Source organism: Camelus dromedarius, chromosome 21 (genome assembly GCF_036321535.1).
Source record: "Camelus dromedarius isolate mCamDro1 chromosome 21, mCamDro1.pat, whole genome shotgun sequence".
In the NCBI taxonomy this organism is placed as follows: domain Eukaryota; kingdom Metazoa; phylum Chordata; class Mammalia; order Artiodactyla; family Camelidae; genus Camelus; species Camelus dromedarius.
The window spans coordinates 21,721,876-21,735,365 of NC_087456.1; the positions used below are offsets into that span (position 1 = coordinate 21,721,876).

General features: G+C 36.2%; 1 protein-coding gene and 1 pseudogene across 1 annotated transcript in view; one reads left to right on the forward strand and one right to left on the reverse strand.

The window, feature by feature from the left end:
* DNAH14 (dynein axonemal heavy chain 14) overlaps positions 1–13,490 on the reverse strand; it is a 258,985-nt gene that overhangs the window by 32,782 nt on the left and 212,713 nt on the right. The window contains exons 74-76 of the mRNA XM_031438276.2: positions 11,577–11,679; positions 7,264–7,491; positions 1,121–1,318 (exon numbers count right to left, since the gene is read on the reverse strand). Of these exons, the coding sequence (XP_031294136.2) occupies positions 1,121–1,318; positions 7,264–7,491; positions 11,577–11,679 (529 nt within the window). The remainder of the gene's footprint in view (positions 1–1,120; positions 1,319–7,263; positions 7,492–11,576; positions 11,680–13,490) is intronic.
* LOC116148736 (U6 spliceosomal RNA) lies at positions 8,782–8,878 on the forward strand (annotated as a pseudogene).

The window sequence follows — 13,490 nt, forward strand, 5'->3', positions numbered from 1 at the left end:
TTCAAACATCACTTTTACCTTTTTGTCTCTCCATTCATCCACTCAAGACCCTCCCCAGACAACCTGAATATGACCTCTGTTCTCCTCCTCCCGCTACACCAGGCCCACACCTACATTACAACCATTACCCAGATGGCTTTGTCTTCCTACTCATCTTCCATCACCTCTCCTATGCAAATTCCCATCCATCACATTGATGGCAAGTCCTTTGTCCACCTCTCAGGCCAGAGGTCTGCAGAATTTTTTCTTCGACTAGCGGCCATCCCCCAGGGACACGACAGCTATGTGCAACCTGGAGTTTCTTGCTCCACAAAGGTGGGGGCCTAGATGGAAGCTAGACAGTAAGCAGAGACAGGACAAGGGAAGGGGCAGAGTTTCATCTTCTTGAGTGATTGGAATAGAGGCAAAATCCTTGAATCTCAGCTCTCCTTACTAGTTGTATGTGGCTGCACCTTGAGAACCTCAGTTTCCTCTTCCGTAAACTGGGGGTAACATCTATCACATATAGTTGTTTTGAGCATTAAATGAGAAACAGACATGAATTGACAACCACGGATCAGATCAATACAGGTAAGGCTGCTTCTTCTTCTTTGAGCTTTGTATTTTATACTCTACGTTTTCAGGGGGCATAAACCATTTCTTTATCATTTGTTTTATTTACTGTGCAGCATAGTGCTGTATTTAATAGTGTAGACTCCAGGCTGTGTCCTGGTGGATGGCTGCTAGCAGAGGAAAAAGTTCTGCAGACCTCTGGCCCAAGAGGTGGAGGGAAGACTTGACATCAATGTGACAGGTGAGAATTTGCATAGGAGAGGTGATGGAAGATGAGAAGGAAGAGGATGCCATCTGGGTGATGGTTGTAACATGGGTATGGGTCTGTTATAATGGGACTGGAGGACAGAGGTGGTATCCAGGTCGACCAGGGAGGGTCTTGAGAGTATGGATGGGTAGACGAAGTAATAACTAATAGAGCAATGATAATTTACTTTTGTAATACTGAAAGTAAATAAAAGCCATTAAAGGTGACGTTACAATTTGTGTAAATACAGATTTTAAATAATGCAACAATATTTAGTTAAAAGTAACCAAGTAATATTAAGAAAATCATTTCCTTTCTTACCTCATCAGTAGAGAAATTGAAGTCATCATTCAGCACTTCAGGATTACAGAATTTGTAGAGAAGGGTGTTTAGACATCTCCTGTCCCAGCTGTCCACCACCCGGCCACCGTAAACCACCTCCCCAATCAGGTAGCGCAGCGTCTGCCACGGAATGTTGGACTGTGCACTCAGGACGTTCCCCAGCACCTTGATGGCAACCTTTAGAAAACAACGGGTTTTTATTATTTTAGTACTTTTTTGGGCTTACTTTCCTGGTTTAACCAAAAAAAAAAAAATCAACAACTCTCAAACAGCATATATTTTCTCTTTAACAATATGTGGAAATAACAAGAGGAATCAAAATATTAGGTTATACATTTTTATCCTTTTATTCTTTTGTGTTTTTGGACAAACACTGAACTACTTACTTGATTAATATTATCTTTTTAAATAGACAAAACAAGCACATGGTATTGAATTCAGAAGATACAAAAGGATAAACAAGGGAAAGTAAGTTTTCTCCAATCTTCCACGTTAGCCATCAGATCCCCTCCCTTAAGGTCACCACTGTTAGCAGTTTCTTGGGTGCCCTTACTCAGATATCCTATGTAACTATATCCACATAAATTGATTTCATTCCTCCTTCTCTTCCTTACCTCCTTTCCTCTCTCTTCCTTCCTACCCTCCCTCTGTCCTTCAACTGTCTCTCACCACTGTCCTCCCCTCTCATCCATATTTTTTCTGTTTTCCTGTCTTCATACACACTGTCTTGCAATCGAACAGTCTATCTTGGCTGCAGCAATTCATATTTCCACTAACAGTGTGTGAAAGGACTCTGTCACTTTCTTTCATCCCTTTCATGAATAGAAGATGTTGGCCTGCATAATTTTTGCCAGTCTGATGGGTGGCATTTTGCTGTTAGTTTAATTTGTATTTAATTGAAATACAAATTAACTACTGGATATTTTGAGCATCTTTTCTTATGTCTACTGGGTCAAGATCTTCTGTACATTATTTTTCCTTTGGTTGTTTGTCTTTTTCTTGCTAGTATGTAAGAACTCTTTGCATATTATAGTTATTAACTCTTTGTCAATTATTTGCATTGCAAATATTATCCTAAATCTGTGATTTGTCTCTTGACTTTATTTTGTCACCATTAGCCATTTAAAGTTTTTTAATCAAATATGCATATCTGTTCTTTTAGGGTTCTGGATTTCCGATTTTGGTTAAGTTATCCCCAACTCCACAATTGTAAGCTCCTAGATTTATTTTTAAAGATTTTTATTTTTTATAAGACATTTAAAATTTAGTCTATTCTGGAATTTATTTTTATATCAAGTCTGAAGTGAAATCAGCCTATCGTTCTTATGTATCTCATCCTTATCAGATAGTAATATTAAAATTCTGTTGATTTCATAGAATGAGTGAGGAGATTGCCATCTTTTTCTAAGGTCTGGAATAATTTAAATAATATTAATATATCTGTTTTTTTTTAAAGTTCAGAGTGAACTAAGCTGTGAAACCATTTCATTCTGGTGTTGTTTGCAGTGTTTCTTATGGCAATTGGTTTATTAAAAACTTCCACTTTTTTTTAGTCAATTTTGATAATTCATATTTTCTGGGAAATCATTGGCTTCATCTGGATTTTCAAATGTTATTAGTTTCATCAAAAACCAATTTATTTATTTTTTCTTTCTACTTTTTTGTATTTCATTAATATTAAAAATTAACATTTAGTTTTAGTTTTTGTTTTTTTCTAATTTCTTAAGATGAATATTGATTTTTTGTATTTCTTCTTTAATAATGAATATTTAAGGTAGTTTTCTCTTCTGAGCATAGCTTTTGTCTCTCACAATATTTTTGGTTATGAAGTAGTTTCATTTACACTGTGTTTGAGATATTTTGTGATTTGCCTTTTAATATTATCTTTATCTTCCCTTTTAATATTCTTATCTAGAGGCATATTTCTTATATTCCAACTTAAGACTTTTTGGATTCAATTTTTATTATTTATTAGTTTATGACTGGAGAATGTGGCCCATGAAATCATTAAATATTTTTCTTTGTGGCCATGTTTATGATTGAGTTTTCTAACAGTTCCTTAGCAATATGGAAAAATATGTACTATCTACTGGAGGGATGTTAGGTTCTATATACATCTGTTAATCAAGTTTATTGATTATATTATACTATTCTTTGTCTTATTTTGCTTTTTAGAGATATCTAATTCTGAAAGAGTTTCACTGAAATTTTCCATAGTAATCATATATGTACATATATTTATATAATGTATATGTACATGTGTACACGTGTCTCTACAGACATACATACATGTATAATGTGCTACAGGATGCTATTGCCTGATAAATATAGAGACCATACAATGAAATGGTTGAGAGCACAAACTCTAAAACTAGATCACCTGTCACTGAATCGTGTCTGCTCTGCTTACTCATTAGGCAAATTGCTTAACCTCTCTGTACTTCAATTGTAAAATGAGGGTCTTTTTATATACTGGTCCATGAAACTGGTCAATTTACATACTGGAACATTTTCTTTATAGGGATGTTGTGAGATTTAAGTTAATTAATTCATAAAGTACTTAAAACTAAGCCTGAGAGGAGGCACTATAAAAGTTAAACTATTTTCATAACTGTTACATCTTCATAAATTGTTTCTCTATTAGTTGGTGCTTTTTCAGCTTAAATTTCATCTTGTCTGATATTAATATTACCATTCCTGCTTTTTTCCTGTTTTTATTTTCTTGGTAGTTTCAACCTTTTTCCTTAGTGTATTTTTCATATAAATTGCATATAGTTGAATTTTGCTTTGTAACCCAATTTAATATTTGTGTCTTTAATGAGCGAATGCAATCCATTTACATTTACTATAAAGACTGAGCATATTCCTTTCATATTGCTTTATGTTTTTATTTATTTTACTTTGTTGTTTCTCTCACTCCCTCTTGTTTTTGACAGTTTGATCAAATTGTTATTTATTTGCCTTTTTCTTCTTTGTTAATTTAGACACTATACTATTTCCATCACAGGTTACCTTTCCTTCCCTTAAATTCATATTAAAATAACATTTCTTTTTTTTCAAATGAAAAGAAGATATCAATTATTTCCCTATCAAAGTGTTCCATTTCCCCATTTCTTCCTCTGCCTTCTCTAACCTTAAGGCCAGTAATAAGGTGGAACATTTTTCCTGTGGAGTTTTCCCGTGGAAAACTTTTACTTCCCTACTCTTCTCTTTCCTTTTCTCAAACACTTTGGAAGTCTTTTACTCTCTGCTTTATTTTTTTTTAAACTCCCCTCTTTACTCTTCACCTACATGCTCCCCTCGACTCCAATGCCTAGGTTTTGTTGAGATAGTTTAGTACTCTTAGCTTAAGACTATTAAGGGAATTTTTCTTGACTAATCTATATCTGGCACTTAGACCACTCACCCTTACCGTTTATTATCCACTTAGGTTTAACAATGTGCTGCAAGACTTAACAATACACTACTCTCCACCACTTCCACTTCTTTTCATTTTCCTTTATTTTGGGTCTTTGTTCTGATATATTTGTGCACAGTTATAGGTCTTACTCAAGCATTTCCCACAGATAGACAGCATGCATGATCTATTATCTTAGTCCTTGCTGATATGCAAATGCCCTTCTTCTACTCTGATGGGGTAAATGACATCTCGGTTGGGAATAAGATTCTTGGCATGCAGGCTTCTTCTCTCAGATACACTAGATGTTCCACTATCTTCCAGCCAGTGACGTAGATGACAAGCCTAAATGTCATCACTGTTCTTTGATGACTTGTCTTCAAAGCTTGGAGTTAGGAAGTTTTCCCGCTTATGTTCAAATGTATGTCTTTATGACAACTCTGTCTGAATTAGTAAGGATTTTCAATCTGTAAACTCAAATCTTTCATCAGTTCAGGGAAAATAAAAGAGCTTTCTTCCTAGTTTGTTTTTCCATCTATTCCATTTTCTCCTCAGGAATTTGTATCATTTGAATGTTAGGTGTCCCTTCAAACACCATCTCAATTTCTGCCTTCTGATTTTGATCTTATTGTAACTTTCTTCCTGTGCTTTGAGTGATTCCTTCTATTTGATTTTTCCAGCCATTAATTCTCAACCATGACCATTTTTTCCTTCAATTCATCTATCTCCCTTTTTTTTAAAGTTAAAAAATCAGCTCCAATTTGTTGATGACGGCACATAGAGCCTATGCGCTGATTAACACATCTTGCCACACATGTGTAAATGATTCATGCCAAAACACAATAGTACCAGCCCTTTTTTGTGATAACAATTAATCTTTGGAGATTATTTATAATCATAAATTGAGCTGTTAAGACAAAAATAAAAAACTCCAAAATTTGGAAATAGGCAAAAGGATGACCAACATGTCACTGGGACTCAGGTCCAGGTTTTGGGTGGTTTTCAGTGGTGGTAGCCCTGTATCTGGCAGAAGACATACTGATGTTTAGTCCTATGGGCTAGTAGATCACGCCAGTAAGATCATCAGTCCCTGAGGAAACTCCAGGTTGTTCTGACAGAGAGCTGGCTGGGCATGGTACTCCCCCCAGTGGGAGGAGCTGTTTCCAAACTCAACTTGCCACTAAACCAGAAGTTCCCACTTCCTTAATGAGAGGGGTTGTGCATAAATCCAGTTTCCCACAAAGTTTCAAGGTGCTAGTATTTGGAATTTCTAGATAATTCTCTGAACATCGGGCACCAAAATTTAGACATCTTGGCACCCAAGCAGTCTGTTTCTTTCCCATTGGCAAGGATGCTCTCATATTTGCCACATAAAAGGCAAGAGCAAAGGAGAGGAAGGGTACTTCTGGAGAGCAGTGTTGTGATCTAACCAGCTGTTTCTGGCTTAAACAAGCCTCTCTGCAAAATGCCAAAGGTGAGCAGCATCCTGTGAATTCTGACCTGTGCTCTGTGATGCTGCTGATATTCACTAAGCTTTCTGCATGATAAAATACCCTGCTATCAACTGGCCATCCACAGTCCTGCTGCTTATTTCCCTTGCAGATGGTTTAGTATAATAAAATAAACATACAGTGTAAATATATGCCTTTTTGTGTTTATATTGTGAATTGCCTATCCATGTCCTTTGCCTATAGGGGCATTTTTATTTCTCTTATTAATTTATGACATCTTCATATAATAAGCATACTAACCATTTGTCTAATATATGGTGCAAGTATTCCCCTCCCCACCCCAATATACTGTCTTTTGCTTAAGCTTTGAGTAAGGTTTGGACAGACGTGTGCTTGAGATCATATTCCTTGACAAACACCCAGAGTGCAGCTGGTTTTGTTCTGAGCAGAAGCACATACTCTGATAGGCAGTGCAGCTTGCAGTAAGCATGACAGCCTCCTGTGAGACTGAAAAGCATAATGAAGACACAGGAGAGATGGAAGGGTACACATCCAGAGTGGGTCTCGGAGGTAGATACCTAGAGGCTGAATCAAGATTTTCCTCAAAGTTTTTTTGGATCTGCTCTAACATATAATGAGTTGCGTGATCAAGGCAGTGTTCTGCACCGAGAGCACAACTGCAAGAAAATTAACCTGGGAAAAATTTAAGCAGGAGCTACCATGTGTTTACTTTAGCAATAAAGAAAACACCTTGCAATATTAAACACAAATGGAGGGTTCTGTATAAAGAAAAGACAGACCCTTAAGCTAAAGTTCCCCCCTCCTACAATGGGTCAATGTAATCTCTCTTGTTTTAAACGAATAAGTAAAAACAACAAATGCTTTTGTAGTGATTTGTATGTGTCAGGCGCTGTTCTAAGCGCTTTCCCTATATTGACTAGTCTGCCTCTTATAATGTCCTTTGGCATAGGTACTGACATTTGTCCTCCCCTCCCCTTTCCTTTTTGGCCAAGGAAACTAAGACCCAGAGAGGTTAATTAGCTTCCCAAATAGATTAAATCCTTGTACAGCTATAAGCGGTAGAGCTGCAATTTGATTCCACAAAAGAGGGCTTTAAAGTCCATGCGTTTAAATGTTAGCTAGTTGTTATTGCCTAGTTACAGAGTTCATGATCTTACCCGTGAAAAACCCTTAGTATTTGTGTGGACACAAAGCAGATTCTCTGTATCTTATTGTTACTTATTTGATGTTATTGTTTAAGGCATCACACTTACCTCCAAGTCTGAAGAACTAAATGCGTATGCAATGTTCCAGCCCAATATTCCATAAATTTTTCTTTCATTGATCAGAGCATTGAAAAAACATAAGCTGAACAAAAGTTTTTTCCACCACGGTCCACAGTCTTGTTTTTCAAACATCTCTTCTGTTACCTCTCCACTCCCACTATATCCAAATGTCTGAAGTAAATTACTTTTCAATCCCTGGGGATTTTCCACTGCAATCTTTAAAACAGATGAGAGTAAAAACAGCAGGTGAGGACAGATACAGGCACCAGGACTAGGAGGTCTCTTCTCTGTACAGCCCTGGCAAATTAACTAGCTAAGAATGTAACTTTTGGAGACTCAGGGCAAATCAAAAATCTTATATTATTCCTCTCCTATTTGAAAACTTCTGTGAAAGGATTTTACCAGATTCCCTATTGTTCCACTTCATATTTTAAAATGAGAAGTACAACACTGTCATTAAAAGCACCCTGTTTGCTCTGGAAGCCTAGCACTGGGCAAAATTTGGCAGTGAAGAGTTCTGTGCTCTGCACTCTCAATGGCAGGTGACTGGCTGTTAACTCAGGGCTGCAAGGCCTCAGCAAGGCAGCAGATAGAGGGGCGCCAAACTACAGGAAACAGAGAATTACTGAAACCAATAAAAGTATCCAATTATCAGTGACATTAAAAAATAGAACAAATAATTCAGTGTGTTTACTAACTTGCTTTGCTTGCATTAAAAATCACTTTGATTTCTTAACTAGGACAACCTGAAGCGAGAAGGTACAGGAGTACAGGAGGCGAAATGGGGAGAGGATCACTTGGAGGGCTTTTTTTTTTTTAGAGTGTGGTTATTAAGTCTGAAACTGTGAAGGGTGTGAAGTATTTCCTGACTTGCACAGTTTACATACACAGACATACATAGACATACATATGTATATGTGTGTATCTCATGTTGTGTGGATATGTGTATATGACATGTATAAATGTGTGTAGACATGTACCTATGATATGTGTGTGTGTACATGAACATGAGATTTCTGGATGAGGGATCAGACTGACTGGTTTATTGACTGAGGATGCTGTCCTCCTCCCTCTCCGCACCACAGCCCCTACCCACTGCCCCTGTCAATGCTCTGATTCCCCACAGGGCGACACAGATGTCTCCTGAGTGTGTACAGAGGGGTTTGTACCACAGGGGGGGGGACTTGAATGATGACACTTGGAGCTTATATAGAATGGCTGGCATAGCAGCCCCTCCAGAGATAGAGAAAGCGAGACTTGTGCTCTGGAATGTAAATAGATCCAACGTGGGAGAGAGAAGGAGGTCTCTGTACATATTTACAGCCCCAGGAGTGTAAATTCTGAGTTTTATTACCCTTATAATGTAAGCAAGTGGCTCCAGGGATTAAAGACAAGTTTCTCTGGGTCTCTCACCCTCAGAATGCGAGCAAGTGGCTCTGAAAAGCGCACGGTAGAGGAGGTGTTTCCTTTCCTCCAGAGCATGTTTACCTCCCAAAGTTCCTTTGTGTTCACTTGGGCCCTACAGATACTAAAACTGGAAGGATACAGAAAAGATTAGCACGGCCTCTGTGCAAGAATGACCCAAAGGTTGCCAGCAGTCTTTGCTCAGAAAGCCCTGACTATGCAGAAATGAGAAAATATTCACAGATCATTGTTTCCTGACTGTTACCTCTGATTCTTTTGAGAATTCCTGCTTCTGTCTCTAAAAGTAGACATCTGCCTACTCCCTACACCTTAAGGAACTATTATCTGAAGGGAAGGAGAGAGGGAGAGGGAAAGAGAGAGGAGAGAGGGAGGGAGATGGAGAAGTGTGTGTATACGATTAATATTGCCTTGGGGAAGAAAGTTACTAATATTTGAAAAGCAGGTTCATGCCATGTCCTTGATTTTCCTTTCCCGTCTCTTTTATCTCTCTCTCTCTCTCTCTTTTTAAAAATGAGGAATGATAATGTTTGGGTCATATTTGTACGGAAGTGATTTACTCACTCTGGCAGTTGAGTCTGTTAAAAATCTGAACTGATTTTTTCCTAATACACTCTGAAGCAGAGACAGTCATACAGTCAACTCCATGTACCCATCCCTCACCTTCAACAATGTCCATTATTTTGACAATATTGCAAAATCTTCTTTTCAGTATCAACTTGTGCTTATTTGAGCATAAAAAATGCTGTAGCCAACTCATGAGAGCTTTGTAATAATCTTGAGCGTATTATGTTAGCCCACTGTTTCCTAGTCATCTTTCAAGTTTCCTCAAATATCTCCTCTTGGATGAAGCCTTTCCTGCCTGTCTTGCCTCTGTCATCCCATGTGTCACACAGTACTGTATGCTGGAAACACTTGCTTACATTTCTCATCTCTCCACTAGTCTGTGGGCTCCTTGAAGGTAAGAACTTGGATATATATTGTTACAATGTCTATCTTTGTATATAAGCATGTCTATTTTTTCATACATGCTTGTTGTAAGAATTTTACAAAAACCCATGAAATATAAATAGGAAAATATAAGAAATAGAAAACAAAAATATTAACAAATGTATACTATTAAAATATAACAATATAAAATATTTTTAGAATATTTAAAAATCACAAACAACATGCCACCTAGAGGTAACTATAGATGACAGTTGGCTATATTTGTTTCTATATAATATTTGTCTTCTGTTTATTTTCTTTTATAAAATTTATATCACATTACATGTCATGTTTTTCATTATGCTTTTTACTATGGTCATTTTATGTTCTCATATCATTAAATATTCCTTTAGAATTGATTTTAAGTGGCAACATACTATTTCATCATACAAATATAATTTATTTGGCCTTTTCCTAGAAGTGGACCATTTGATCAAAATGTATGAAACTTTAAAAGACTTCTCTCATATATATTGCAAAATTATCTTCCTTTCTGGATTAATATCTTTCTGAGATTACCTTATCAGCTGTTTGTGAGACTGGTTATTTCATAATACCCTTAACATATGATATAGTTAATATTATAACTATTTTTAATCTTTGCACATTTGATGGGTTATCAAATGTATCTCATTGTTTTGATTTGCATTTTTCTGATATTCAGAGGCTGAACTGTCAGTTTTTCATGTATACTGACCGTTTGTGTTTTTTGCCCATTTTTAATGAGGTATTAGTGTTTTCCTTAAGTATTTGTAGATTTCTTACTTATATATTAAGAACATTATTATCTCTATCTGTATAGATGATAGTATATGAAAAATTCCATAAAGTTTTCTGTATGTACTCATTGCAACCATATTAAAAATGCTTACACTGATGGAGATTTAAAGTAGAATTAAGGTAATGGACCTACTTAAGATAAAGTGTTCCTTGAAGCTCTATCTCTGTCCTTCTGCCACCCTTTACTCCTCTGTCCCCAGCACCTCCACCTCCCAAATCCCCTACTCCTGGCCAGAGATAACAGGCTGTATCAGATCATAATCTGCCTGACCCTGGCAGGTAAATGGAATATACTGAGTCTCAGGCTAAGGGTTGTGGATTTCTCCAGTCCACGTGCTGTCTTCTCCAAGAGCAGGGTTGTTGGGAAGCGGCTCAGTTCTGTGGGCTTGGGTAAATATACCCAGGAGTCTGGGAAGAGCTGGGGATCAGTGTAATACGGAGAAGTTTCTTTGTTTCCTAAGAGTAAATCTGATTTATTCTCAGGCTGCATTGGAACTCTATCAGGAATCCACCCAACTTCCTCGCCCCAGTCCTATTAAAGTTGGAAGTATGCATGTGCTCACATATCCAGGCACAGCATTCTGCCCACTGGTCAGGTTTCTTTGCTATTAGGACTCCATCTTTTGGTCAACTGGACACCTGTTTAACAGAATTGACCAAGTCTTAGTATTTATTCAAACTCAATGTTGGATATGAGTAGAAGTCACAGATAATACTTAATTAGGACTTTTTAGTCAGTAGTTTCAACTTGCTTTCTGCCAGACCCTTTTCAGAGAATGAATAACAAACTGTGAAATAGGGGGACTAGAGATAGGAAGAGGCCAGAGAAGCAACCGGCAAGGAAAGGACACAAATTCTATATTCTGTTTTATAAGAGTTGGAAGCCTAAGCATCCTTGTTGGAGAAAACAAATATCTAAACTGTGAATCACGTGAAAGCAGGGCTCTTGTCTATCACATCCTCCCTGGTCCACAGTCTAGAGCTGAGCATAGCAGAAATTTAACATACTAGAATTAGCACTCTCTTCTTAATTCAGAATTACGAATACGAGATAATTTACATTCAGTGTTTCTCAGCCAATATTAAAATCTGTTATACCTTGTCCTTACCTTTAAACTCTTTTGAAGAACAGGAATTGGGAAAGAACTATCTGATTTTGAGCTTAACCACAGCCTAAACTCAGGGTCTATCGTCACATCTGGACTATAAAATCTGCAAAATAAAAAGTTTATAGACATTTTGATGTGAAAAATTTAAACCACACCAACATGTTCTAAGACTCTTAGGATTTCAATGTTTGAAGTGGCCTTAGAAATCATTTTAATAATCAAATTATATGAACTTTCATGTTACACAAGAATTTGCATAAGACCAATTAATTCTCATTTTTGAAATAGTAATTTTTCCTCAAGTACAAAAGTGATATACTCATTGCAAAAAACCTAGAAAAAATGACAAATTAAGAACAAAATGAAGAGTTCCACTGGTCAAATGTGGGACAATTGAACAACAAAACAAACAATGACGATTACAGATTATAATCCATTGACGAAAATAGAAATCCATGAGTCCATACTGATATAAATAAACAAATGAATAAATAAGTAGGGGAGAAGGAAAATCTCCTTATAGTAGAATATAATTTAATACATTTAGAAGGAATTGTGGCATTAGAAAGTTACCATGTGGAAAATAGCATAGTAATAATTCAGCTAAAAATTATCAATGGATGTTAAAAGCAGTGCATGAAAATTTAAGATGATCTGAGAGTCCCTAAAGGTGGTAGCTACCACTTTAATTAAATGATCAAAATTAATACAGTATCATCAGTAAATGGGACCAACTGACATCATGTGCTCTTGCTGTGATGTACCAAGAAGGATACAACATCACTTCTGTGGTTTTCCTGCAATATTGCATAACCTTAATCTAATGATGAGAGAATAACAAACCCAAATTGATGAACACTTTACAAAATAACTGGTTTATACTTTTCAAAAAACACCAAAGTCATGGAAGACAAAGACAGACTGAGGGACTATTCTAGAACGAAGGAGATATAAGAGACATGACCATTGAATGCAATGAGGAATTTTTAATTGGAACTTGGAGCAGGACTTTTTTCTTCATTTGCAACAAAAGATATTATTGGGACAATAGGCTAGACATGACTAAGTTCTACTGATTAGATAATCAGTACATATGCTGCAGTATTTAGGGGTCAAGTGGCATCATGTCTGCAATTAACTTTCAACTGATTCAGAAAAAATGACATATATATTGATGTACATATGGGAGAAGTGATAGGGCAAATGTTAACAATCAGGATGTAGAGATAAGAGGTATAGGAGAGTTTCTGTACCATTCCTATTTTTCTGCAAATTATTTTTTTTAATTAAAAAAACAAAACAAAACAGCAAAAACAAACAAAAAACCCCAAACAAAAAATTAAATAGGAAAACAAAAATATAATCTGAAATTCCATGAAACAGGTATAAACATACTTTTCTCTTTTTTCCTCCTCCTTCTACATCTTTGTCTTTCTCTCATTTTTAAAATAAAAATATTATACTGTACATACTGTTTGTAGCCTGCTATTTTTCCTCTTATCAATGTATTGTGAACATATTTTTTTTAACTCCTAAATTTAAGATTTTTTTCCCCACATTTTCCTCTTTCAGTGTGGGCTGCTAGGGTGATAGTAGTAAGTATTTAAAGGCTTGATTTAATAAAGAAGTATGAATTCCCTTAATCATTCTCTGATTAATGTCTTTTTATATTGTTAATTACTCTTCTTAAGCCTTTGAAATTCTGTTCTGAAGAACATTTCTCTAATTTCTTTTTAAAACTGACACACTGCTACCTGCCATTCTGTTGTTTCTCTATATCTTAATATACTTTTCGAAGGCTGATATAATGTCTGTCTGGTCCATGCTCTGTCCTTAGTCTCTAGAATGATTTTTGGCCAATAGTAGGTTCCCTATAAATATTTTCTGAATGAATAATGAAAGAAAAACCTGGTA